Source organism: Hippoglossus stenolepis, chromosome 7 (genome assembly GCF_022539355.2).
Source record: "Hippoglossus stenolepis isolate QCI-W04-F060 chromosome 7, HSTE1.2, whole genome shotgun sequence".
Taxonomy (NCBI): Eukaryota; Metazoa; Chordata; class Actinopteri; order Pleuronectiformes; family Pleuronectidae; genus Hippoglossus; species Hippoglossus stenolepis.
This window is the reverse complement of record NC_061489.1, coordinates 16,911,732-16,939,471: the sequence shown is the minus strand read 5'-3', so window position 1 is coordinate 16,939,471 and position 27,740 is coordinate 16,911,732. Positions and strand designations below refer to the sequence as shown.

General features: G+C 43.0%; 1 protein-coding gene across 2 annotated transcripts; it reads right to left on the bottom strand.

The window, feature by feature from the left end:
* Nucleotides 1-56: 56 nt before the first annotated feature.
* On the bottom strand, nt 57-27,740 carry pdgfrb (platelet-derived growth factor receptor, beta polypeptide). 2 transcript variants are annotated; one of them, XM_035162200.2, is made up of 24 exons: nt 27,110-27,740; nt 21,733-21,885; nt 17,121-17,188; nt 16,453-16,770; nt 15,627-15,884; nt 14,537-14,667; nt 13,968-14,133; nt 12,725-12,905; nt 11,593-11,708; nt 11,309-11,432; nt 10,928-11,139; nt 10,419-10,516; nt 10,142-10,274; nt 8,697-8,801; nt 8,278-8,388; nt 7,397-7,553; nt 6,991-7,157; nt 6,109-6,221; nt 5,809-5,931; nt 5,387-5,498; nt 4,131-4,230; nt 3,927-4,032; nt 3,053-3,348; nt 57-1,673 (listed from the first exon to the last, which is right to left on the bottom strand). In XM_035162200.2, exons 3-24 carry the CDS (start codon nt 17,161-17,163, stop codon nt 1,526-1,528), a joined length of 3,318 nt encoding a protein of 1,105 aa, XP_035018091.1. In that variant the 5' UTR covers nt 17,164-17,188; nt 21,733-21,885; nt 27,110-27,740; the 3' UTR covers nt 57-1,525. The 2 variants fall into 2 exon arrangements, with proteins under 2 accessions (XP_035018091.1, XP_035018090.1); XM_035162199.2 differs by lacking the exon at nt 21,733-21,885.

Sequence of the window (27,740 nt, the reverse complement as noted above, 5' to 3'; positions counted from 1 at the left end):
TTTTTCTGCAGTTAAACGTGTGGGTTAAAAAAAAAGACTCACACTTCCAACAGCAATACTATGATAATACACATTTATTTTCACATTTACAACATATAAAATGACACATATATAAAAATACATTTGTAAACGTTAACAAGAGCTTTGGTACCGTAGCTTGTGATACTGTGATGTTTTGTGCATTTAATACTGTGGAACAAATGCTACAGGAAATAAAACTAGTGTCGTTTTAAATGGTGGATTATGTAATGAAAGTGGACATTGTGTAAGTGAATGTTAAACGATGCAACAGAAGCATAATTTCTACATGTGCACATATGGCTATCTAGGTTCCTTGAGTACAGTATAGCCCTTCATATCAGCGCGCGGTTTCAGCTGCAGAAACAAATATCTCAGTCTGTACAAAGGCGTCCATGTGTGCCATCTTGTGCTAAGGCAGTGATACGCTGGGTTTATTATTTTCACTTGACACCCGCCTGTCCCCCAAGACACCGGGAGTCATTATCTATCTCTCACAGCCACACATTGAAAAGCAGAACTCAAACTCCCTCAATAAATTCTCAGCTGTGTCTTTTGTAACATTGTGTGAATTTATATTTCTTTATAACGAAGCGTCTTCTCTAAATAAAGTGCAAATCTGGCACAGGACTATGAATTAAAGCCTACACAGAAACAAGTATTCAAAACAAAAGGCGCTATTCAAACTTCATAAAAGACATGTACATTTCATATCGTCTCAAAAATCTCGGAAAACAAAAGAGAAAATGGGAAATTCTGCCTCTAAGGCGTATAAAACAAAAAAATTAAAAAGCTAATCTGATAGTAAAACAGTGCATGTAGATTCTGTCTGCATTTCATATACCGGGAATAAGATTTTACAAAAATACTATACAACAGCTGTGGAGGAAAACATAAGTTTTAATTTAATTATCCAAATGTGGTCTAATGGTGGTTGTTCACTGAAAGTATAGTTAATGTTGAGGATTCCCATTCATATTAAACTGTTATTACTTAGTTTTGAATGTGTGTACATTGTTTATTTTTGAGTTAATCATTTTTGTATTATTACAACTGATAAAATTGTTCTTTAAAATCTACACCGGTTGAGAAGGTGGGACGGATTTAATGTTAAAAGCCAACAAAGGGCATAAGGCTAAATGTGTGTAAATAATAAAGCACATGTCTCATAAGGCCTCATAAATCTCAACTGGAGGATACAGTGAACACCTCTGCACTCACTGTAAACTGATTCTACAGGAGTGTGAGGAGTGTACCGCATTCAACTCTCAATAAATGACTGGTTGATAACTTCACGCTCGCTATCTGTAACCGTTTGTAATCCCAGAGGTATTAAGTGTGAAACAAAAACTCAAAGAAGGACAAAACCTTTAGAGTGCTTAGTGGAAATACAGAGGTTGCCTTCTCGGTCTCCATTTTGCTACATTCTAGTTTAGTCACGTTCCCTTTTTCAGGCATGTTAAAAAAAAAAACTGAAGAAAATCTCTCAGGGTTCAGGCTGGTGTGGCTACAGGAAGCTGTCCTCTACCTCAGGCGTCCCGGATGAGCCCAGCAGAGCGTCTCTCTCGCTGGTCTCCTCCAGCCGGTCCTCCTCTGGCAGGGTGTCCGCCGTGTCCTGAGACACGGAGTCGCTCTCCTCCTCCAGAGCCTCAGAGCTGAGAGCGGAAAGACAGAAAGAACAGAACACAACTTTACTCTGTGTGCTCTGTGTGCTCAGTCATCAGGGTCAGTCTCTATGAACGTCTCTACGAATTCTGTTCATCTTCTCTTCAGCAAAAACAGTTTCAGTCATATGTCTTACTTCTTTATTTCGCAGGGAACTGACGCTGTTTGTTCACTTGCATTATTACATTACGTTACATTAGATCTATTGTCCCTGGTAAAATCATTCTGGAAGCTTTTCAGTGTAATTTCTGTTTTCTTTCTGCTCTTTTTGTTATAAAGTGATTCTACAGATCTGTTTTAATCACATTTAAAGAAATGGTGCATGTTTTGCTTGGAATGCTGCATGCAGCAGTATTTTGAAAAATAATCTAATAAAATAATAATTTTTGACTTTGCTGTATAAAGAAATATTTGTTTTAATCTTGATTTGAACTTACTCTGATTTTGTGTTGTGATTCATGTTAATGTCTGTCTACTTTATTACATTAACTTTTATGTTGCGAATCTTTTATTGCATCTTTCCCTCGCACTGTTTTTATTTCTTTTGATCCATACTTGTATTATTTTTCTTCTCCGTGTTTGTAAAGCACTTTCAACTCTTGCTCTTTATACGCATTTTTTTAATAAATCCGATTTGACTTCTTCACTTGGGTTAATCGAAGTTATACAACTCAAATTAAAATGTTTTAACTTTGAAAGGTCATACAGCAGCTGAAACTAATGCAATGTTTTTACTGTGATTTTCTTATTAAATTGTTGAATCTAAACAAGGTTTGGTCGATTAAATTGTGACAGATGTAAAATAATGTTCTGTTCATCTACTTATCGATTAATTGATAAACTGTTTCAGTTCTGGGCACATCTTCACAATTTTTAAAGTAAATTAGAAGGATGTTCATGGAATAATCTTCTTATTGATTGGCTCATGTTTCTTGTTTTGATTTAAAATGTATTCTTTATCCTGGTTTGGCAGTTATTTATTAATTTTTTTCCTCTGGTGGAGGCCAAAGTCCTCGGCTCCCAAACACAACGTTAGAAGGAGAATCTGTGATCCAGTTATTAGTGAGGAAAGTTAATAATTAATTATGAAATAAAAAAATATTTTATATGTAAATAAACCCAGACTTTCTATGGTCAGACATTCATTCGGTCTTAAAAGCAAACTTTGCTTGGCTGTGTATTTATGTGTGCAATAGAAAACTCTTCTCCCTGTGTGCCTTCATAGTGCAGCTATTGTCCCAGCTCAACATCTGGATGAGTGGGTGTGTGGTTGGAAAATAAATGCTCTTGTTAAGTAAATACATCTTCCTCTCTCTTGCAGCCGCAGCATTTGGCGCACATCTGCGTCCTGTTCTCAGCGGCTGGGTACCTGGCAGGGCTCTCCGATGGCACGTCAGTGAAAGCTTCCTCCGGCTTCGGGTCTGGGATTGGAATGATGTACTCGTTGTATGAGGTTATGACGTCCTGCGTGTCGGCCTCCTGTCTAAAGTTTCCCGGGCTCAGGGTCTGGTTGTAGGGGTCCGGGGGGAAGGAGAGGGTGGCGGGGGAAGCGGGGGAGCCAAATGATGGATTGGCGATGGGAAAGGGTGAGGAGAGCCGGGGCTTGGTGCGGGCGACAGCCGGGTGGTCGCTCTTCATGAAGTTGTCGTTGACTTGGTTGTATCTCTGTTGTGACAGGAGACAGTGGTTCGGTCATTTGAGTGGTGACACTGGGGTTTGTTTTATCTCACAGGTATATGTACTTGGAATATCAAACATATGATCAGTAGATTCAGCTCACCAGCGTTGTACATCTGGACTTTGTATTTAACTTTACGGTATGTATCTGCGTTTCCTTCACCACAGCTTCAGAACATACACATACAAAATAATATGAGCTCCCCTTTAACACTTAAAGGTTGTTCACACAACAAAGTCAAAGCATTTGCATCCTTTACTGAAGAGAAACGAGTATTATCACATTGTAAATTTGTTTTAGATATTTAAAAGTCAAAACTGATTTTCCAGTTTATTTCTTTAACAAAAGTGCCCTGGTTAATTCAGAAGTGTCCTGGTTAATAGGCCTGTAGGGGACAGACAGGCCGACAGTGAGGGAATACATGAGTGAGTGAGGAGGTGAATAAAATACTGAATAAAAACAAGTCACATTTAACAATCAGAAATATTGCAAATCCAAATTCACAGTTCAGCATCAATAAGGCAGCTCAGAAGGCCTGTAAGGACACTGTGTATAAATAAAGTACCTTTTTATAGCCGTCTGCCAGCATATTCCCCATACTGTGCACCAGAAAGGAGAACTCAGGCCTCGTCTCAAACTTCTCATCCCAGCACTTCCTCATTATATCATAGCTACAACACAAACAGAATAAAAATGTGTTTATTTCTTATTTTTATACACGATCAGAAGACTTAATGGAGATGCAACAATAAGCGACAGTGAGACTCACACTTCATCAGAGGCGTGGGCGGGTTTGGTCATTCGGTAGCCTCTCTTCAGAGCGCTGTAGAATAACTCATTCATGGGCAGATCAGGGTAGGGGGTTCCTCCTGCAGACAGCAGTTCAAATAATTCAGCCGCTAGAAATCTCAAGTCGTGCACTGGCTGGAATTCGAAATGGAAATCTAAGACAACTGTGATGATGAAACCAATAATAGTTTTTGAAGTCATGCACGTAGGAGAAACTTAAATATCACTTTGTCCCCAAGAGCAAAAACACAGATTGATTATCTGAATCACATCTGTTGTGTACTGAGAGTATTCGTTCTGACCCCGATTCGAAGGAGAAATGGATCTGAACAGTCCACTGAAGGTCAGAGTGAAGCAGCGAAGCACAGAGAACTTTTGGTTATCACTCACAGATGCTGTATTGTCAGTTTGTTTTCCCTTCACTCGGGCTCACACTGCATATACTATAAACTGCCCCCCTTTGTTTTGATGCTCGTTTCGAAATATCGTGGGAAGAAAAAGAAAAAGCTCATAATGCTGTGAGAAAGAAAATGAGTTCATGAGCTTGACTGTGCCTAATAAGATTCAGACCTTTTATGAGTCTTCAAGCTGAAGCACATACCAACAACCTGGTTTGCTGTCGACTTGTGCTGCTCTCATCTTAGACACTTATGTGTGACCCATATACTGTGAGAGTTTGAAGGACTTACTGACATCTGGTGGTGAGTGTTCGTATTACAACCAACTGAAACCTGTTTGTCGTGTGTTGTGTGTGTGTGTGTGTGTGTGTGTGTGTGTGTGTGTGTGTGTGTGTGTGTGTGTGTTCTTGTACAGCTTCTTTGTGAGGACCAGGTTGAGCCTACAACCTACGTAGGGACATTTTGAGAAAGTGAGGACATTTTGGCTGGTCCTCACTTTCTGACCACCCTTAAATGGACTGTTTCTGGGTTAAGACTTGGTTTTAGGGTTAGGGTTATAATTAGGTTTAGGTTAGGTTAAGGGTTAGGGTTAGGCATTTAGTTTGGATGGTTAGGGTTAGAGTAAGGAGCTAGGGAATGCACTATGCCAATGAATGTCCTCACTAAGATAGAAGTAAAACGTGTTTGTGTGAGAGAGAGAGAGAGAGAGAGAGAGAGAGAGCGAGAGAACGCTTGTGTGTGTGTGTGTGTGTGTGTGTGTGTGTGTGTGTGTGTGTGTGTGTGTGTGTGTGTGTGTGTGTGTGTGTGTGTGTGTGTGTGTGTGTGTGTTTGAACTAACCCAGTGTGAAGATCTCCCAAAGAAGTATGCCATACGACCACACATCGCTCAGGGTTGTGTACAAATTATGGAAAATACTTTCTGGTGCCATCCACTTCAGGGGCAGGAAGGTCTGAATGGACACAAAAACAAAACATTGCATGACAGATGAAAATCTATTTTGAAACTCTAGACAGTCAACAAGTCCAGTTCACAGATGTTTGAGGTCATTGGGGATCCTCCACGCGTGTGTGTCTGTGTATTTATACGGTGTATTGTTCTGTGTAGCAAGGAGCCTTAGATTTACCACATAGAGGCAGGCAGAGTATTAGCTTTCATTTGTAATAGTTAAGGTTAGTAATTGATCATGTCAATGAGTGACCGCATGGGGTTAGTGGAACAAATGTGCATGTGTGTGTATATGCAGTTACTTTGCTACTTACGCTGCCTTTAGAGATGTAGTTGGAGTCATGCATGATGTCTCTGGCCAGGCCGAAGTCACAGATCTTCACCAGTTTGCCCTCACAGATCAAGACGTTCCTGGCGGCGAGGTCACGATGGACACACTGTGGTGGAATCAAATAAAATGACATTGTTGTTTTTACACTTGTTTGTACACACGTGTAGCGTGGTAACAATCCTCGCTTCCAAATTTCCGCACAACAGTAAATTACTTCTCAAACTGTCTTTTTGATGATTAGTCACCGGCTAAATTTTATGAAACTTGAATTTCAATAACTTACATTCTTGGAGGCGAGGAACTCCATCCCCTTCGCCACTTGGTAGCTGAAGCTCAAAAGATCGTCGTAGGTGAGGATGGAAGCGTCACTGATGGCCAGGTCCAATCTGCTGTCACCTGAACTCGATAACAAGAAGAGACAACAAACACAACAGGAAGAGAGGGTGATTAGAATCTCATGGACTGAGTGAGAGCTTAATGGGCTCAAATGGAGCTGTTGCTGTTATTATGTTTGTTCGTACGTAATCGCCTGTATTTGATTAAAAAAACAACTGTATCCATTCATACATGAGGCTAAAACAATTCACGAATTTCACTTTTTTAAGTTTACTAATTAACAAATTTATTCATTGTCAATTTTTTGTCCAATCTGACCCAGATTTCATATTTTGAGTCCCAGCCTAAAGTTTTCTACATGCCAATATTTAGTCATAGCGCCACCCACTGGAATTCCCATGGTCTGGTCTATACGCGGCAACAAAAAGCATGTTTGGTGCATGCTCTCTAGGGCCACATAGTGGACACAGGAATTTATTCACAATGCGCAATGTACACAGGCAAGAAAAAGCATGTTTCGTGCAGTGTTCCTTGCGGTAGTGACAGCTGCGTCAACCAGCGTCCCGCCTGTTCCCAGAACATTCAACGCTGCTTGCAGCTTTAATCTGGTCAATACTATATCAACTTTACTGATTTAAAACTAAAGCTTCTCACATGCAAAATACAGCCAATTTTTCTTTCTTTTAAGTTCCTCTTGCTGTGAGTGGCAGACAGATGGTTACTGTTGGCCTCATATCATCAAACTATTCCTTGTTTTAATCAGTAATCAGATCATCATCAATCCTCGTGAGGGTTACATGAACTGAGACACGTGTGGCTCAAAGCAAACCTTGTTCCTGGTAAATGTCTTGCTGGTAGGGAGACTCGTATGGAGAAGGCTGGATGTCTGCGTACTTGATGGTATCTATCTGCTCCTGCATGGGCATGTAGATCGAGGGCTCATCTTTACTCATGTCCATGTAGCCTCCATCGCTCTCACTTCCGGAAGACACATAGCTGGAGGGATACGGATAAAATGCACTAGAACTAAATCCACATTTATTCATGGTTGCACATCATATTAAACTTTACTGTATATAAGAAGGTTGTCTGTGCTTATCTCTTAGTGTGAGACAACCCAGATATTTCATTCCGGAATCCCCCAACACCCCCAAACTTCCCCCCCCTACCAATCTTACAGAACGCCCCTTTGTGCAGCTCTGAATGGGGATTTTTGTACAACTCGTTCTTCTCACCCTTTCCTCTGGCTAAGCGGTGTGCTTCCTCCCGAGATGAGGCAGCCGTCATCTTGGTTCTTTTCAGCGTAGTACTGCAAGAACGTGTGCTTGTTCCTGTGAAGGTAGTCCACCAGGTCGCCATAGCGACAGTACTCGGTCACCAGGTACAGAGGCCCTGGTTAGTGGAAGAAGAGCAATTCATGTTTAGGAATTTCACAAAAAAACACAAGTCAACAACAAGTCATTAACATCACTTCGACAGGCCACACATAGCTTGTCACACAACACAAGTTTACATTAGAAATCATATACTAAGTTAAATTACATACTTATTGTAGTCTTTACCATAAAGGGTTAATTAAATTAGAATAGTTTTTCATTAAATTGTCAAGATAAATTGATAATGAAATTATTTATTTAATTGTTGTTCCCAGTAAGACAATGGTTTGTCAGCAGCATTTCCACCATATGTTCACATTTGTATTGTGCCCAACAACCTGTGAAGTCACATGTTGTCTCCTGTTGTCTCCTGATTTGATCATTTCAGCCGTGAGCTTTTACATTGATATTTTAGATAGAATGTTAAACTTTGAAAGTAGTTTTCCATTGAAGAAACAGGACTGTGATTAAAGAAAAATCTGAAAATTAATTGATTACATCTGCACACAAAATCGTATCCTGTTCAAGTGAAAGATTATGTTTTTCCTGTTTTATATGAAAAAACATTTTCTTCTTTCTGGACAATAAAAATCCTGCTACAAGTCAAGTTGAGTAGTTCATTCAAGCATCCATCTAATTAGTTATCTGATATGTGTATATACTGTAAGTAGCTAAATGTATAGCAAATAAAATTATCTAATTATCATGTGTTTATTACTGTTGCTCACTGTGACGCTCACCATTTTTAGTGCAAGCTCCTAGCAGGTTCACAATGTTGAGGTGAGGTCCCAGGTGACTCATGATCTTCAGCTCGGACATCAGGGCCTGGGTCTCACTCCTCCTGGCTGTGGCTGGATGAACAGAGAGAGAGCCATGTGTAAGAGTAGAGCAGTGTGAGGCGGGTGTGAGAACAGGAGAACTAAATATGCTGAGACCAGGACACACTGCGCCCCTGCCAAACTGCTGAATGACCCTTTGGCTGAGAGGGTGGCAGCCACACTAAAGCTCTGCGTGGTGCTGCTCTCCGAGCTCGGAGGAGCACACCACCCCGGTCACAGTGTTTGACGGCCGTGCAGGAGGACTCCACTGTGGTCTCTGCATTGTCCACACAAACACACACATGGCTCGCTACTGAGTTTTTACATTGTGTGCTTCTTACACTTCAGCATTTTCACTGCCACCTTTGTGCTGGACTGGGAATGAGCGAGACCGTACGCAGTTGCCTCGACCACCCTGCCAAAGGCTCCTGATCCAAGAGTGCGACCTGAAACACAAAGAGAGGACCCAGGAGGACAGAGTGTGAACAGAGCACATCGGAGCGGAAAAAGAACAACATGCTCTTCATGACGGTTGTTACTGTAAATATGTTTCTAATAAAGTGAGATTAGAAACGGTAGCTTATTAAAGGTGGTACAGACGATAAGTTGAGTAGACGTCTGACTCAGTTGGCTTGGGAAGCTGTTTGTTGAGAGCAGCTGACAAACAACAATACGGCAATAGAGGGGTAAAGTTTAAAAGGAGCTTTAAGACTGAAGAGGGACTAAGGCCAAGAAGAAAAGCTTAACACGGAACGTAGTTTATTTTTCTAACCTCGACTCAGCACTGAAGTCACCTGCTGAGAGGAGCAGGAGAATCTGTCTGCGCTACAAACAGGCAGTAGAGTCGCCCCCTGCTGACCATTCGAATGAACGCAGGTTAAAAGCTGTTTTGTTTTGGCTTCACTTTCAGTCTATGCTTCATACACATCACACAAATTTAGGCTTTTTACACAAGACTGACTTTATATGACCAATGTAGAAACTAATGTCATATTTTTACACTTTTTTACAATGTCAACATTGTATTAAAGGGTCATGTTATCGTTTTAAAATATTCTGTCTAGCCTGGCACTTGGCGCCCGGCCGACTGTTGGAACGCTGGCTGCGCCCTGCTCCCCCCCCCCGCTCTTTAGTTGTTATGCCGATGCCAAGCTGCTTGTGTGTGTGTGTGTGTGTGTGTGTGTGTGTGTGTTTTGAGTCTAATCAGCTGATCTGAATCAGGTGTGTGTGCATGTGCGCGCTCAGTTGCTGTTAATGGTTGCCACGGTGATGGTAACAGCTCGGTTCGAGCCGGTCCAAACAGGAGTGAGGTTGACAGACACCTCTCAGACTCAGAGGCTGTGACTCGTATTGCCTACAGCTTCACACTGTGAGAGAGGAGACTGTGCTTAACACAGTGTTAAAAAGTTCCTGTCTGTGGTGTCAAACATTTGGGAGATACAGCGATTAAAAAACAAAAATAGCCCTCTGTTTTCCTCTGAATTTTCTGGTTAAAAATGGAGAGATGCTCCAGTTGATTTAACATTAGAGTCTATGGGACAGTTGCATGCTCCTCCTGTTGCTCCAGGGCTCACCATTTAAAAACCACAAGTCCTATTACTAAAGTTATCACACTGTTTCCCCACAGTTTGAAGTATAACATGTGAGAAGTTACAGCTACGAGAGCTGCAGTATAATTGTAATCATACCTATAAATGTCTATTAATCTGATTTAGGAATTCAAAGTATTAACACTGATAAGTTTGACAGGTTCTTTCATCTGGTGCCCGTCTGCCTGAAGACTCACCCAGCACCAGGTTGTCTCGAGACATTTCCCAGGCCAGGTCGTAGGGCAGGTGGATGGGGTCCACGTAGATGTACTCATGACCGTCCTGGCTCACAGACTCGATCACCTTCCACCTGATCTCGTAACGAGGTTTCTGAGGAGCACCGGGGAAACACACAGGAGGAAAAACATGACACACCAGAACCAAAGGATTCCTTTGCACATTTTCATTCACTATCACTCCCGTTTACACGTGACTTTTTGAGAGGAACCTGACAGGCGAGTTCGTCCATCTTACCTTCCTCCACACGGCGACGAGGATGATGAAGGCCATGATGATGATGACCAGCAGGGCGAAAACAGCAGCCAACACTGTCACCTGGGAGAACAGCGGTGCTACAGGGGGAGAGGACACTCAGCATTAGACAGGATGAGGCCGAGATCATTTTATTTAAGTCGTCTCAAATTCCAATAAAACTACACTTTTTGTTGATTTTCTAAAGAAAACTGATTTTTATAGCTGAAATACATGTTGTTTTGATTGAGTTTGTTCAGTTTAACCAATATTTAACATGAATCTTCATAAGTTTTTTAACATCAGTTCACTGCACATTTACACAGTGGAAAAAGTAATCATATAATAATAATAAAATAACACCTCAAAGATATTTGACAGAATTGAAAAGAGAGATACACTAAAGATTTAAAAAACAAACATAAAAACAACATGCAGTGTAACATGGACATTCTCTTTCATCTGGCAATATGAAAACCACTGAGACGGGACATTATTCATATGACACGTACTGCCGGACACCAGTTTGATGTCCCTCCTGTCGACGAGGCCTGCTTGGTTGCTGGTCTCACAGCGGACAGTGACCTGCTGGGGCTTATGGAAGGTCACCTGGCTGCGGACTTGACTGGTTTTCCGAGTCTCGATGTAGCCCACGTTGGTTTGGATGCTCAGTTCCTCCGGCTCTGGCGTCAGCAGCTGCCAAACCGCTGTCTGGTTGCTACACCTGCAACCGAGCACGAGATCAGCGGGTGGATTCACTTAAGTGGCAGTGGCTTGGCGTGAAGTCAAAGCAGCACATGCACATGATTTGAAAGTAAAAAGACATTTGTGTGTATGGTCAGCCCCCTGGTGTTCACTGTGTGACAGTTAAGTGAGGACGGGTGGAGGCGTACTTGAGCATGCTGTCACAGCTGTACCACTCGATGGTCGGGGTTGGGACCCCCTCAGCTACACAGGTCACCAAATGTCTCTTCCCTGGGAGGTGGAGGTCGGTCAGCTCTTTAATCTGAGAGGGAACTACACACAGGGGGTGCAGCACTCATTAATCACTACTGACGTGAGTAAAAACATGTCCACGAATTCTGCTACAATTTGTCTGTATTTCATGACCAACAATGGTAATGAGAATAACAAGAAATTAATAAAAAACACCTTTATGCTGTGATAAACCGCTCACCTCGAACCTCCAGGTCAAAGGTCACTTCCTTTGTATCGTCCCCGTTGGTGACGAGGACGGTGTAGAGTCCCTTCTGCTCCGTCCTCACCCTCACCAAGGTGAGAATAGTGATGTACCTAAGACAGAAGGACAACATGTGAGGACATTAAAAATTAAATATCCGACCATTCACTACTCTTTTGCTTCAAAGTGTATGAGCAGCCTTATATTTCTCTGAAGATATTTGACTCGATCTACTTCAGGCAGATTCTCCACAGATCTGTTATGTTGCGCCACATGAATCATGCTGTTTTTCAGATCCAGACATTATCTTCAGGGAATATTAAAGAAAATTGAGAAATTCTTGATAAGCTCCTCCTAACTGCTTGTAAAAGCTTTTTTTTGCACAGATTACAGATATCATATTGAACAAATATTTAAATACATTAATAGATACAAATATACACACAAAATACATGAATATATAATAAATTATATAAATAGATCATGAATATGATTTGGTGAGGAAAAAGACTATTTCGTATTCCTACATTTCTACACATATTATTCTTATTTTTGTAATTCTACATGTATTGTTTCATTTATATCCATATTTCTACATTTATTCATTTATTTTTTTACACATTATGTCATTTTTGTCTTACATCCTCAGGAAAGAATATGTTTACAGGAAATTAAGGAAATTAAACTGAAAATATAGTGAACTGGATGGACGCTGTCCTTTATTAGTATATTTATTAACTATTTAACGATTATTATCTCTCTATTTAATATTTATTTCGTCTTTTTGAGTGTTTTTTGGCAAAACTGTGAAAAACATGGTCCTGAAACTACCACATTGGTGTTTTTCTGTGAGACATTAGTGAGTTGTGACAGGTATGTTGTGTTTAGGGTTCCTGTGTAATGAGTGACGGAGTCCTGCCCTCCAGAGAGGATAGTGTTTCTCTCTGCGGAGGCCTTATCTGGTGATGACTGACAGGAGCTGGATGCCTCTGGAGGCCGTCACCCTCACAGAGCACCAGTGCTAATTGTTTAAACGCATCAAGGCCAATGAGGTGTTTAATTGCATTATGGTATTCAAGGTATTTTTTAAGGTCAAAGGTCACTTGAGGAGTCTGGCGTGATGTCTGACCTGATCTCATGCTCTGGTCTGGTTGTGATGGTTTTGTCTCCGTTGATGGTGGCACCGTCTTTGCTCCAGCGGACCTGAGGGGGAGGGTAGGCCTCAATCTCAACTCTCAGCTCCACGTTCTCCTGCAACTTGGCTGAAATGTTTTGTTGCTCGGCAGCCTTCACGTCCACGAAGCCTCGCTCTGAAAACATGTTTATCATCAGGAACATGTCAAACAAATTCATTTTACGGACAAAAAGAACAAAATGCATCTCTTTCTGCTCACTTGTTTTATTCTTCTTTTCTGTTTAACATTGATACACCGCTCCATTTATGTTAGACACGGTCTTTTATCATGAATGTTGCAAATATTGTTATCTTGTTGATGTGCTCTGTGGCATGTCTTGTTTTGGTAGTTTTTCCTCACCCTTGTCGAGGGTTAAGGGCAGAGGTTGTCGCACCTTGTTTAGCCCTAGAGGCAAATTGTGACTTGTAAAAAAACAAACCCTCGCTCTATATAAAATAAAGTTAATTGATTGATTGATTGATAATTCCTTGTTTAGTTTCTTCATTGGACAGTGGGCTATAGACAGTGTACTGGCCCTGTTTGTAAGCTTCTGTCTTTTCCACTGGGACGTCCAGGCCGCAGCACTACACTGTCCCAGTCTCCATGAAGCATGGCGGTTCACGTTATACATAAACATCTCACACCTCGCTGCGGACAGAATAAGCATTCACAGACCCAAACACATTCAGAGGACGTCAGGAGACAGAAATGAAGAAAAGCTCAGCATGAGGAGCGCTGCTTTCCCCCCCCCTCCTCTCAGTCTGCTGCTTGTAAGACGACTGAGCTGCTTAGATGCTGACTTACTGTATATTAATGTTTGAAGTCGGAGCTCGGTTGCACGATCGCGTCTTGTGAACTTGGAGTTTATTTCCAAAAGTCTAAATAAAGAGTTGCTGCACCCTCGTGGTTTTTCAAGGTATCACTCAGGGCATCCACACCATGTCGAAGGTTTATTCACACTTTGAACAGAAATAAATAGAGGTGATCTTTACTTCCTTTAAAAGGAGCAACTCCCTCACCTTGACTTAGGTTTAGATAATAAGCAGTCTCCTCTCTGTCAACGAAACCCAATAATAATCTGTGCTGCATCGGTTTGTTTGAGTTGTGTGTGTGTGTGTGTGTGTGTGTGTGTGTGTGTGTGTGTGTGTGTGTGTGTGTGTGTGTGTGTGTGTGTGTGTGTGTGTGTGTCTGTCTAACCGAGCACAGTGATGTTGACGCTGGCAGAGTCACTCTGGTCTTGCATGCCCTCGTGGACATGGCAGACGTAGTTTCCGCTGTGGGCCACCGTGGCTCGAGAGAAGATGAGGCAGGAGCGCATGTTGGTGGCCGACAGGACGTCTGTGAGCGGCTCCACCTCAATCAGCTTGGAGAGATTAAAAAACATGAATCTGTTGGTCTGCCGTTTTATTATCAGGTAGAATGGGATTTTAATTTGTGTGATCTAACATCTGCGAGGTGGAGCTTCGAGGAAAAAAAAAATTCAACAGGAAATGTATAATCCCCTGGATACGAGTGTTGGGAAATATTGTCTGATCTGTAGCAAAGGTCACATGACACATTCACCCATGAAACAGGGCGATGCTGCCTCCATTACTACATTTTCAGAACCAATACCATGTGCTTTGAGTACAATTTCACAGGGGGATAAAAAATCGAGGTGTGTCTCTACATCTTGATGCAATTTAGGCTCAGCCATGAAGCTTGGAGAGTTATCACGAAGGAAAAGCCGAACAAAAGCGCTCGTTCTGCTCCACACTCCTACTCACCTCTCTGTTGGGGATATCCCAGGAGAAATACACCAGCTCCACTCCGTGCACCGTGCAGTTGACTGTCAGCGGTTCGCCTTGTTTCAGGACCGTCTTTGATGCATTGATGTAGGCGTTGATGGCCTCGGGGACTGGGACGGGAAGAGAGGGTGTGGGGGAGAGGAGGAAGAGGATTAATCAAAACAATATGTGGAAAACTTCAGTTCTAATGAGCCACTAATCTGGTCAAATACAAACCCTGAATTAATGTTTAGCTCCTAATATGTGTCAAAAGTTGATTGCTGGCTCCTGTGTTTGCCTCTCAGCTAAAAAAAAAGAAAAACTATTTTACAACTCCACATTATTTACTCTGGAGGTTATGTTTTCATCTGGATTTCTGTTTGTTTGTGTGTTAGCTGGCAGCAATTAGCAAGATCACCATGATACTTGGTGGAAGGATGCTGTATGGGTCAGGGAAGAACCGTTCATCACCTCCACCAAGGAGGTTATGTTTTCATCTGCGTTTGTTTGTTACTTAGTAAGATTACTTAAAAACTACTCAACCGATTTCCTTGAAATTGGAGCATGACCCGAGAAAGAGCCCATAACATTTTGGTGTGGCTCCAGATTCGGGGGATGGGACCATGATTTATTGTTTTTTAACTTTCTTTGCAAATTAGGGTATTTTCTCAACATTTTCTTTGATTTCTCGGAGAATAATTCTTGGATTTAGATGATAAAAAATCAGGGCTGTTTAGGGGACTGATATTTATGAGTGTGAGGGGATCTTTGGGCCTTGACGGAGTTATTCGCCCACAGGGCGACATTGTAGTTATAAAATGTTCTTCAGATTCCTTCAAACAGCTTTTGAAGCATTTTTCAAAGTTTTCTATCAAAACATCTCCTCAGCAATAACAAACATTTTATATGATCCTTTACGGCGCTTTAAAAAGACAGACTCGTTATTAACTTTCGTAGTTTGGGTGTATGCTGCAACTGAATTAAAGGGCCAAGACTCTGTGTGCATGTGTTTGTGGGTTCCGGCACACATGGAGGGGGTTGAGTCAATAATCACCATTTTTATTTTGGGAAGAGGAACCTGAACACCTACCAGAGATGCTGAAGACGTAGAAGGCCTGAGACTCCTTCACGTCCCCGTTCAGCTCTCCTCGACACACGTAGGTCCTGTCCTCCAGCGGTGCCTTGTACCCCTCGCTGGGAACATAATGTCCTCTGATGGGCATGTCAGTGTCCCTCTCGTACAGGGTGACGTTGATGTTTGGGTTGGTGACCACGCAGGGGATGCTGCTCTCCTCACTGGTCTTAGTTACCATGCCATGGAATCTCTCTATGAACCACACATCAGGGTCTATGGACAGAAACATGACAACTTTCATTACTTAAACGATTGATGAGTCGTACTTCCATACATAGTAAATAATATTTAGAGCATCGTGTTCGGTTACAGTTTGTGAACAAAGCTGCATTTTTCACAAACAAAGCAAAACCAATATAATAAGAATTGATTGATCACTGACTTTTACAAAGAGAAAGCAGTGAAATGTTTTGTCTATTTACTATTATTTTTCTTTAAATTCTTCTATTTTCTGAATTCTTCTTGGAGCGCTCTCTCCACCGCTCACATTTGAAAATATTTTCACATAGCTGCAAATTGTGCAAAAAATAATGCACATCAACAGCATACTTAAAAATCACCATGTTTTCAGCAGTATTTTAAAATGTGTTCTTACTTTTTGGAATGTTTCTTATTTTTCCAATGTGAACACACTAAACCTGCAGAGAATTATACTTTGAAACTAGGACATCATTTTTATGTCCCTTTTTTATGAGGGAGATATTGTAACTTTCCACGATGAAACAAAATTGGATGTCAGACATCTTCTACAAACTGTGTTGCTGCGTAAATCAGATCTCACCTGGGACGAACACGACAACCTCCTTAGTTTCTCCAGTGTGTTGATCAACGCACAGGTACACCCCCGTGTGCTTCCAGCTCACGTTCTGCAGGGTCAAAACGCTAGATGTGGCGCCGCTTTGCACGATTTGATAGCTTTGGCCTACATTTTGAACTTGCTCCACTTGGAAATACGGCACATCGTCCCTCTTGAACTCCCAAGTCGTCTCCCTGAAGCCGGAGCAGGTAAGGGTGAGGGAGGAGCCCTCGGCCAGGACTAGCTCTTTGTCGTTGGGTGTTATCTCCAGGCAATGCAGCTGCGCGCAGAGGCACAGGAGAGCTGGAGTTGACACAACACAACAAGGGAAGAAAGGGTCAGGATGGAGGTCAAAGAGACAGCAGCATGAGGTCAAAGGTTATATCAACAATACAAGGCGGATCCTGCTCTATCTCTAAATGATGAAAGATATGAGCTGTCTGGAGCCGTAAGTGGGAGGATAATGACGCCTCGTAAGTGACAGATATATTTAAAACAGCGGAGGTCAGTTCGAATTCATCAGTCATCACAGTCACAAGCTAGAAAATCTATCAAAATACATACAAGTATCCAATCTTGACATTATAGTTGGCATCACATTCTTCTCTCCCTGTGGTCCTGTTTCAAATTTCTCATAAAAAGTTAGTTCTCACTTGTAACTGTCAGATGGAGAATGGACGCCGTCGCCCTCGTCATGTTGGACGTCTTCAGACAGTTTGCTCTGGAAACAAGCAGATGAGAGAAAAGTGCTCAAACCAGATCATGGATTATTTGGTCCACAAAAAAAATTCAATAAAAATCGGTCAAAAGGAAGAAGTGTTCACCCCCGGTGAACACACAACTCCATCTCAAGAGGCCTGACGTAGTAATGAATTGATTCCCGTCTTCATGACATCAAGCAGGATGGGTTGAGTTTAGAAGAGTTCAGGAGATAAATCACATTCTGTTGTCGGAAAAATCTGCTTCCAATCAGAGGAAATGACACGAAACTCTTCTCAGCTCATACTGAGAGGAAACAAACACAAAGCATCCAGTTTGCTGTCAGGCTGCCGTCTTTAATGGTTTCTGGCCGGCACACATGAGTCTGAGGTCCAGATGCAGCTCACTCTGAAGGTATTTGATGCCTCGCTGCACCGGGACAGAGCGACAATGTCTGGCTCTTTTTGTTCCCGGTTCACCAGCATTCTGACCAATAACAAGCGGGTCACTGTGTGCAGCTTTTGCAACACGCTCACTGGCAACAATGCTGCGTCCAAGCTATTCAAGAGCCGTGCTGAGCCATTAATTGGTTTTCTGTGTAAACAAGAAGTGAAAATGAGGGCATTCACCCAAGCCGCTGACACAGGAGTGTACTGAGATTGGAAAGGTTGCTATGGTTTTTTATTACTAATAAGATATCATGTTGTACACCAAAAGAGATATCAACATCCCAGAATGAATTCAGCAGCTTTTCAGGTCAGAGGTGCCTGATACTTGCCATCCTCACATCAACCACCATTACCCAAGACCTTCGAATGCTCTGATAGTAATTTCGCTGCACAAGGGGGAAAAAACTGCAGAGGGTAGTGGTGGTTTGTTGTTATGTTTGGAACAGGGGTTAGGACCTGCAGTGCACAGGCGTCTGGAAACAGTTAAGGATGGATCACAGGCCTGCACACAAGAGGGTGGGAAAGAGAGAGAGGGCGGAAGAAGGAGCCTTGGGAAGAGCGAGGGTGGAGGAGGTGGAAAAATTGTGAAATGCATCTTGTGAAATCTCGCCCCCATTTACGGGATAATGTAATTTTACGATCTCTATTTTAAGAACTTGGGCAAAATGCGTTTTGTAATTCAACACAGATTCTAAAGCTTATCTGAGACTACGAGGAGTTTTCTCAGTTTATTTAATCCGAACATGTCTGGCAGCGTCACCTTCGTATCCATAACAGTGGACCAAGTGGGCAGATTTTTTTCCCCTTATCGATTTAGCTCCAAGTTTAAAAGAGGGGAAAAAAAGTTGCGATCAGTTTGACAGTGGTGATGAGATACAAGACCCATAACCCAAAGCCAGTGACTCAAACCAGATACATGTTGCCTCCCTAAATTAACTGCCTTTGGCACTTCCGCTCCCAAAAGCTCTTGAGTTGCTCCAAAAACATGACTGGTCCATTTCCTCCCCTGCAGCCTCCTGGTTCTAATAAAAAGGGGTGAGTGAGCAACAAACAGAAAGAGAGAGAGAGAGAGAGAGAGAGAGAGAGAGAGAGAGAGAGAGAGAGAGATTTTCTCTTGATGCTAAAACTCACACTGTACACAGAGACGTGCGCTGTGTTGCATCCCAGCCCCACCTATCGTCCTCAAACTCTGGAGACACACACACACACACACACACACACACACACACACACACACACACACACACACACACACACACACACACACACACACACACACACACACACACACACACACACACACACACACAGACCTCTCCCTCTCTTCCCCCCTTTGTCACTGCTGCCTGTGTACAGTTCATGTTCCCACAGTATTCCTCTGAAAGTTTCCCAGGATCGCTGATACCCTTGGGACCCTGCTGGTGATGACGGTGGAGAGCGGAGGGGTCACCTCGTCCCAGGGGGGGGCCCCATGCAGCAAGCAGCGATGAGGGACCGTCCGCTGCGGAAGCCATGCATCAGTGCTTATAAAAGTAGTGGTCAACCTCGATGTCAACGATGATGACTTTGAGCGACAACAGCCAAACGCAGTGGCGCCGAAGGCATGTGTCACTTGACAGTGTGAGAAGAAACAAATGTTATTGCGACTGTGTGCTCATGTGATATTTGCTGAAACAAGCCAGACTGCTGCTGTGTTAGCGCTACTACAGGATGTGAAATTACATCTGAAATCTAAAAACGCAAAAAAAAAGAAAGCTCACTCTTTGCTGAACAGGAATCTAGGTGTGTTCAAGTATCCGTTTGGGGTCTTTGAAAGGAACGGAAAGATAATGTTTGGCTACTGCAACACGATGCGGTTTTGTGTTGACCAGTGGGGGTTTTGGACGAGGAATCTGACCCTCGAAATGGGATGTGCTGACTGGGATCACAGAGCCAAAGGAGAGTCAGGAGCTTCAAAAAGATCCAAGATTGAAGACTATGAAAGATGTGTGAGGCGCTGTGCAAAGTAGTTTCAAACTGTATTGGAAACATGGCTGTTTTCATGCTCTATCCTTGTGAGGACGAGAATCAGAATCAGAATCACAATCAGAAAGTATTTATTGCCAAGTAGGTTTACACCTACCTGGAATTTGCCTTGGTATATAGGTGCATACAATGAACATAAAACATGAAAACACAATAAGTACTACACATAAGAAAAAAACAATATATAAAATAAAAAGATATAAAAGATATAAAAAGTAAAGTAAAAAGTAAAATACAAAACAACGGTGTGAGACATACAAAGGAGTCAGGGCACTATTATATCTGCCAAGAAGGTTTGGCAGCATTTCAGTGACGCTGTTTCCCACTTAATAAAAACACTTAGCAGCAGTTTGACCCCCTAAAACCCAAAGCTGCACTGTGTTTGAACCAAAGAGATGATCGAGCAGCCCGTGTTTGAGACAAATTACAGTAAGAAACCTCCACAATATCCACAAATCAAGTCCAGTCGAGTCAAGTGGTTCTCGGTCGGAGAAGGGCGGCTTGTGCAGAATCAGCAAAACATTTTTCTAACCCAGATGTTTATTGTTGTCTTTTTAATCTTCGAAACTGGATACTTCAGTCTCACAATGATCACGGAGGTCTGAGGAAAACAAACCGCGTTTATGCTAGTGATGGCACAGTAATCACCGTGAGGGCTAAACTGTTATCGTGCCGTACCGAGTTTTCCCACAAATGCTGGGAATTTGGTGGCTGATTGACCCTTCCCGGGTTTTTCATAAACAAGCGAGCTACACTCAACGTGTCGCCGGCTAATGTGGAAGAATGCTAAAATCGACCTCAGCTGGGCGCACACAGCCCACGCGCAGCCTCAGGATACAGCTCGAGTGTGTAAACCCTGGTCCCTCTGCACCCTGTAATCCCACTTGTGGGATTATCTATGTGTACTATATGTGCATGTTTTATTTAAACATCTGGCAGTGATGAAGCAGTCCTCAATGAGGTGGGAAACCACGTTTGCAGCCAACTGTTTGCTTTAGTGTCCCGAGGGGGGGAGGTTACATTTGGGGGAAAAGGGAGCGGAAAAAAAAGGAGTAATCTATAACAAAAGGGAGAAAGATGTCCAAACATGCAGCTGGAGATTTCTGACTTCCTGTATGAGGAAATTTCTGGAATTGTGTGGGTGTAAGCCGGTGATGCATCAGTGACACAGCAGACCACCAATGCACCAAACAAATACACATGGAGACAACAAGAGATGCCACAATGAGTAGAGGGTCACACAGCAACACAAACTCCTTCACAGAAGAAAACAGCTTTAAAGTAGAATAGCACTCGATAGATAGATAGATAGATAGATAGATAGATAGATAGATAGATAGATAGATAGATAGATAGATAGATAGATAGATAGATAGATAGATAGATAGATAGATAGATAGATGTACTTTATTGAATTTTCCCAGTTGGGATCTTACAGCAGCATCATCCCACAAGGTTGAAGAAAGGTCCAAATTCATGGATCCACACCAAAATTTAATTGGCTCTTTCCTGACACACCACATTCTTATACCATGTTTAATGGAAAACAGTTTTTTGTTGTGTAATCTTGCATAAAAACAAATAAACAAAGTGCTGAGAAAAAGAAAACCAGACCAATCAGACCAGTGACAAAGCATGACAAACCGTCAACACACCACAAGAATAGTGCACACAGCAGCAGACGGAGGGGAAGAACAGCGACGTGAGCGTGCAGACGTACAGGGCACAGTTTATGGGAAACACCACATGAAAGCACAGAGTGGGACAGCAGAGGGAGCACACACACACTCTCCAGTGGACAGGAAGCTGTGCAAAACAAACATCTCCAATTTAGCAACCACTTCTTTCCAATGCAAACAATCATCAGCCCCTATAGGACAAAATATGACGTGTCAGAGTCATTGACACTTTATTAAGACACGTTTAAATCATAGGACTAAAATATCTACACCGCACACACACAGGTCATGCTTGTCTTTGTATTAAATTTTTTCAGAAGGATGTCAGGTTTTCTCGACAGATCTCCGAGCAGCAGGGCCCTGGCGAGCTCTGTGGGAAAAAAATGACCTGGTGTGACTTTGTTAAAACAAACCTCCATTTTTATCGCCCGTCTCGGACAGGCCAGCCAACATGCCCCCCCTCCCCTGAGGAGAACCTTCTGGTCCCTCGGCAGCAGACCCACAATGCAGTGCTCCCACCTCAGACAGCTCTCACCGTCATCCAACGTGATGAAAAACCGACTGATCTGCAGGTTTGTGGGTAAAAAGCAATTTCAGCTGGGACGGCACACATGTCACCAACATGCTGTCAGAATCTGGGAGTTGCTGTAAGCAGGAAATGCCTCTGGAGCCTGTGTTTGTGTCGCAGTCATCCATCTTTCTTTTTGTAAAAGATAACAATTTTCACATTAAAGAACCCTAAAGCACATATTTGTATTTTTAAATGTGTGTGTGTGTGCGCCTCATATATCTAAAGCTACAGATACATTAACTGTTTTTGACCACTCTGAGACAGCCGAAACAAGCTCTACACAGCACAACTTTTGAAAGTGATATGTCCCAATATTCACTCTCTTTTAGCTCCGTCTTTAGTCTCCACCAACTTCTGATATTTGAAATAAATAATTTGGACCTTTGTACGTAATGTAAAGTGAGCTTTTTAGAGCTTTTCAAAATAAAATAAAAAGCTTCCTGTAGCAGCTGAAACTGATGAGAGCCGTAGGAGTGAACCAAAAAAGTTATGGATCAGAAAACCAAAGCAGTGGAGCTGAAAGACAATAATAAAATATAAAATATCTAAATATGAAAAACCCTATGTTGTATATCTCGTTGACTTCCATTTTGCCTTTTAATTGGGTCATATTTGCTTTATCCGTGGCATTGTCCTTGGTCACATGTAATGTATCACAATTATTCATTGTCGTTTGCTGCATTACGTGAATAAAACTTGAACACATCACCTCATCTGTGAACATGATTTGCACCAGCTAGATTTTCATCAATGGTGGTGAAGACAACAACTCCCATGATCCCATGCTACTTTGCCACGCCATCAGACTAGATATTTTGTTTTTGTTTTGATTTTGGGGATTAAGCGGCCCCAAAGTTACATATATTGTACATTTAATTTAATATTACCGGCTGTCAATTGATCCTTTATTAACATAGAATATTTCTCTACTCCAGAAGTTTTTGTGTAACTATTTTCAGGACAGGCTGAGGCTGGAGCAAGGTCTTCATATGTTATCCTGACATCTGACTAACAGAAAGATTTTCAAGACTTTTGGCTCTCACACTGACGCACAACTGGATCTCGCAGTTGCACAGCTGGACTGCAGGACTTTGAAAAGTTCTGTCTCAGCAAAAAACAGCTTGCATCCTGTAATTTCAGAGCTTGAAGCTGCACTGAAGCCATCTCAAGTTTGTGTTATCAGATTCCGGAGCATTAAAAAATTCTCCTCTGTTATTCCTCTTCATAAATCTCAGTCCATTCGTCGCTCCCCGGCAAACCAAAGTGACTGGGCTCATGCTGAGGTGACACGTGTTTGGAAACCTGTGGATTTTGGTTTGCACTGTTTCAAACAGAGCTGTAAATGCTGTTTGTAGTGGCAGTGGGGGGGACGTAAGGGGCTTCAGGGTAAAACTGACGGTTGTAGAATGACATCCTTAGATGTGGCTAGTGTTTGATATCAGTTTAACGATCTAATTTTCTCCTCATTTGAGAACATAAACCAAAGAAAAAAGAATTAAAACACCAAAAATTAAAGAAGCGGTTGTAACTGAAGTAAAATTTCCCCCTGTTTTCTTGAGCAGTAAATCCTGGAGTTGTTTGTTGACCACTTAAGGCTATAATTATGTGTGTGCTTTGTCCCAGTCCCAGCCAATACAAACAGTTTCTGCTCTGTGGGAATACATAAATATCAGAGATATTTTACTGGCATATGCATCCGCCCACGTTTTCCTCTAAGACTTCACCCACCCATGCGTAGGGTCCCGCACCCCAACCCTTTCTCCTGTCCCACTAACACTGGAGGGTAATAGACCCCCAACCTGCCTCGTGAGAAATGGAGGACGCCTACGCACACTTCCAGTCCCTCTGCTCTTTACACACCCCCAACAAGACAGATCCAGAAACAGCTGAATACAATTAGGACTGTTTCCTTAAACACAGGAATAAAGGCCGGGGGAATAAGAGAAGCACAAATCTGGGTGATAATTCATACTATCCGTGCAGAGTAAAGCTAATGTTAACATTTGCAACAAGCTCTTTGGAGTGTTGTTTCCTATGCATGGGTATCGACAAAGCAGTAGTAGCGCCAATGCTAAATATCATTGAACCTCAAACGAAAGCAGCTCGTAACTTCAAGACAAACCGAGAGAAATCCAAATTCTCTCTCCGCTTTCCATTATGTGGAATATTCTTATGTTGCTAAAGCAACCGACTGTTTGTCTTCGTCCCCCTGTCCTCCTGTCTCGCTGCACTGTATCACTAATTCCAGCGTGTTTTAGTTGGAGCGAGGACAGCAAAGCTCCGATGAGAAAGTGTGTTGCTTTAACAGGATCTGATGGAGACCAAAACTTCCTGCTTAAAAAAAAAAAAATAGTCTTCCTTATGTAGTACAATCAGAGAGGCGATCGTAATACTTCAGCTACGCAGGAGTGGAGGACCCTTTTCAGGAGTAAAGGCTTTAATACCACAACAAATAACTGTGTGGTAAGAAAACTGTGTAGTGATGTAGGACGCAACAAATAACAGAGACGTTTTAAGGACCTATAAAGAGGAAACATCAGCAAAAAGTATCGTTTTTATACTATTAGTGAGATATTTGGTTAAATTTTGGTTTTTAGTTTGGTCCAAGTCCCAACTGCTAACACGGAGGAGGCGGGGTTTATAACCTGTACTGCAGACCGCCACCAGGAGGCGAACGAGGTGCTTTGGCTTCAATTTTGGGGAGCAGTCATGACTACCATCTTTATAAACTGACATAAACGGCGTAAACATAGTGTGTTAGCGCCAACCTTCGTACGCACATGTTTGGACAACGTCTCTGTTACGTGTGTGAAAATGACACCACTCTTTGCTTTTTCAGGCAGATTTTCTTCCCGAAAGGTTCGGTATGACAGCTCGTAAAAAAAGAAAGAGTTCCTCCTGGCGTGGACCTGCAGGAGTGGCCGTGCTCTCCGGCTGAAGATGAGATGCAGCTGCCTGTCAGCTCTGTGTGAGTGGGTGGGAGGGAGGGAAAGAATGGGGGCGAGGGGAGGCCAGATGGACCAGGCAGCCGTACAGGATGCTGTATCACAGCACCACTTAGTGCTCTTCATTATTAAAGCTATATGACTTAAGTTCAGTGTCTGACTACATCACTAAAGATGCAGAGGCTGATGGCCTCACAAAGAAACGACGACTCAGTTCAGAAGTATGAATGAAGAATCGTGAATCAGACATCAAGAGACCACCAGGAAATGAGTCAGAGTTGACTATAGTTAAATATACAATATACTACCTCATAAATAAATATAAGGATAATCATGTGGCATGATGTCTGAGAGCTCAGAGGATTTTAAACCATATTCATCAACCGGATATAAACAACTTCACAGTGGTTGTGTTTTAAAACTCGCTGCTGAGCTCAAACTGTTACATATCGGAGCACATGGGAGCCGAATCAGACTCCTGGCATGTTTTCTGCATGGTCATAATGCGAAGCACATTTTCTCAGAGCGACTGGCATGCAGGGAGCCCGGGGAACCAGGAAACAGCTGATGACGGAGGATTAGGTCTGGGCAAGGGGAATGGAGCCGAATGGGCCGCGCTGCGCTGGGGCCCAGGGAGAAGAGCTCTGCTGTAGTACATACCAGCAGTCTGACGCACACGCAGAAAAATCCCCACCGCTCAGGAGACAAATGAATCTTCACAAGTCTGTTCAGTAAAGATCCATCAGAACAAATATTGTATTTAAAAGTTGTTTCTGTGAAAAGTGTTTTGCAGCAGGCATCCCTCTGATAGTAGAATTATGGTATGAATGCAGTACAGGCTAATACCATTGATGGCAAAAGTATGATATGCATGCAGTTTTCCAGCAGCTCATCTGAAACAACAACACTGGACAATGCCTGGACCGAAAATATCCACCGAGCCAGAGATGATCAAAGACTTCAAGAGTGTTGACACACAGCTATGATCACAACTGATGCTAATTCAGATTCTCGCATTTTAGAAATGTGTAAACAGAAAGGCCTAGCGCAGTTATCCAGACTAAACACAACTAACTGAACTAACAACTTAACCACACAGCAGCCGTACGCAGCCGGGAAGTGGCGAAGCTTTCAGGTGCGAAACACATGGCGGATTAGAGCGAGGAGTCATGCGTGCCACATGTGTCTCAGCCGTGAAATAGCTCACATTGCCATAATGTAGCTCATTCCAGGTACTAAAACCTTCTCATGTGATGAATGCGAGGAGATGATTCAACAGATTCTGTTTACGGCTCTGCGCTCCTCAGACGAGGACGGGTCACTGGTTCATGCCAGATTTGAGACAAAGGCATGAAGCTATGAAATCAGCACAGTGTGTTATCACTAAGAGGGCATCCATCTAGAGTTAAAGAGGATGCTGGTGACAGTGGCTGATGTTGGGTCTGATTTCGCTGCACCATCATGGCGTTCCAGAAAGATTCTCCATGTAGGGGGGACGGACAGAGGAGGGAAGAGACTGATGGGTTGGGTGTTGAGGACCGCCAGTTCACTCAGGGTGACTGAGGAGGGCTGTATAAACAAGCCCTTTAGCAGCGAAGCACAAAGTGGAGCACATACAAACAGCTTGTGCTATAAAGCCCAGTGCGTGTGTGTGTGTGTGTGTGTGTGTGTGTGTGTGTGTGTGTGTGTGTGTGTGTGTGTGTGTGTGTGTGTGTGTGTGTGTGTGTGTGTGTGTGTGTGTGTGTGTGTGTGTGTGTGTGTGTGTGGGGTACCCTGGGACGCCTTGTCAAACGCATTCTCTCAGCGAGAAGATAAACATTGTTAGAGTTTCACTATGTTAAGTGTGAAAAGGTGTCTATGTACAGAGATGCGAGCCATCACCCGGCTCGTGTTTGAACAGGTTGCTCTGCACTCTTTCACATTGTAATTCCTGTTGTGTACACATTCAAGTATGCGGGTGACAAATACCACCAACACAGACACATTAACAATAACCAGCAACAACCTCACACAACCAAACAGACTTTAGCGACGGACTTTTGAGCTCGTTTTCAGGTATTGAATCTGATTGTTTTATCAGAGGCTCGATATGACGCAGCAGTGTGAAGGATGTAAGGATGAGGGGTTTCCTCTCTGAGACAGACAGCCATGAAATTCACAGTGTCACAGTGGGTTTCCTGTGCAGGCTAAGTGACTTCTCCACATTTTGTACAGCACATCATCACAGCAGCTGCCCAAACCCTTTGACAGTGAGGAAGAATTAAGACCTCTTACCTTCAGAGTGACCCGGGACGCACAGATGAGTCTCTGTCCGAGGTGGTTTGCCAGGCCAGCAGTCGGTCTCCTCCTTCTGAAACCGGAGGAGAGATCTCCAGCTGGTCGTCTCTACAGGGGCGGCTGCCTCAGATGTACAGATCCCCTCAGATGTTCAGAGTCTGAGGTTAATCTCTGCCGTCCTGTCCCGGCAGTCCGCTGGAGGAGGTACCACTCTGGGTCCGGCTGTTTGTTTTAGTCAAATCACAGCACGGTGGGGGTCTCCTCTCTCTCTCTCTCTCTCCACTCTCACACTTTTACAAAGCCTGCCCACTGCTCCCAAACATGAAAAAGTGTTCCCATTGGAGACGTGCACGCTCCGTCCCTGACAGATTCACACCGAGGGGAGTGTCAGCGGTGCGGCCCGGCTGGAGCTGAGAGAGAGCGAGCAGAGAGGGAGAGGAGAGGAGGGAGGGAACAGTGGAGGGGAGTTGAAGACATAAGAGAGGGAAGTTTAAAAACGGAGTGAGCTGAGAAAGAGGAGAAAAGCAGAGGGAGAAAACCTCCAACTACAGATGGGGTCCTGCTTGTTGTTCTTTAGGTAGCAGCTCAAAGGTCCCGGGCTGGAGTGATTTGTTTATGAATGGAGTGG

Excerpts from the sequence above, each read along its gene's own strand:
- pdgfrb (XM_035162200.2), bottom strand. The coding sequence starts at position 17,163 with ATGACGAGGGCGACGGCGTCCATTCTCCATCTGACAGTTACAA. Across the intron at positions 11,433-11,592 it reads CTTTGACCTGGAGGTTCGAG|TTCCCTCTCAGATTAAAGAG; the intron begins GTGAGCGGTTTA and ends CCCTGTGTGTAG. Across the intron at positions 10,275-10,418 it reads TCGTCGCCGTGTGGAGGAAG|AAACCTCGTTACGAGATCAG; the intron begins GTAAGATGGACG and ends GGTGCTCCTCAG.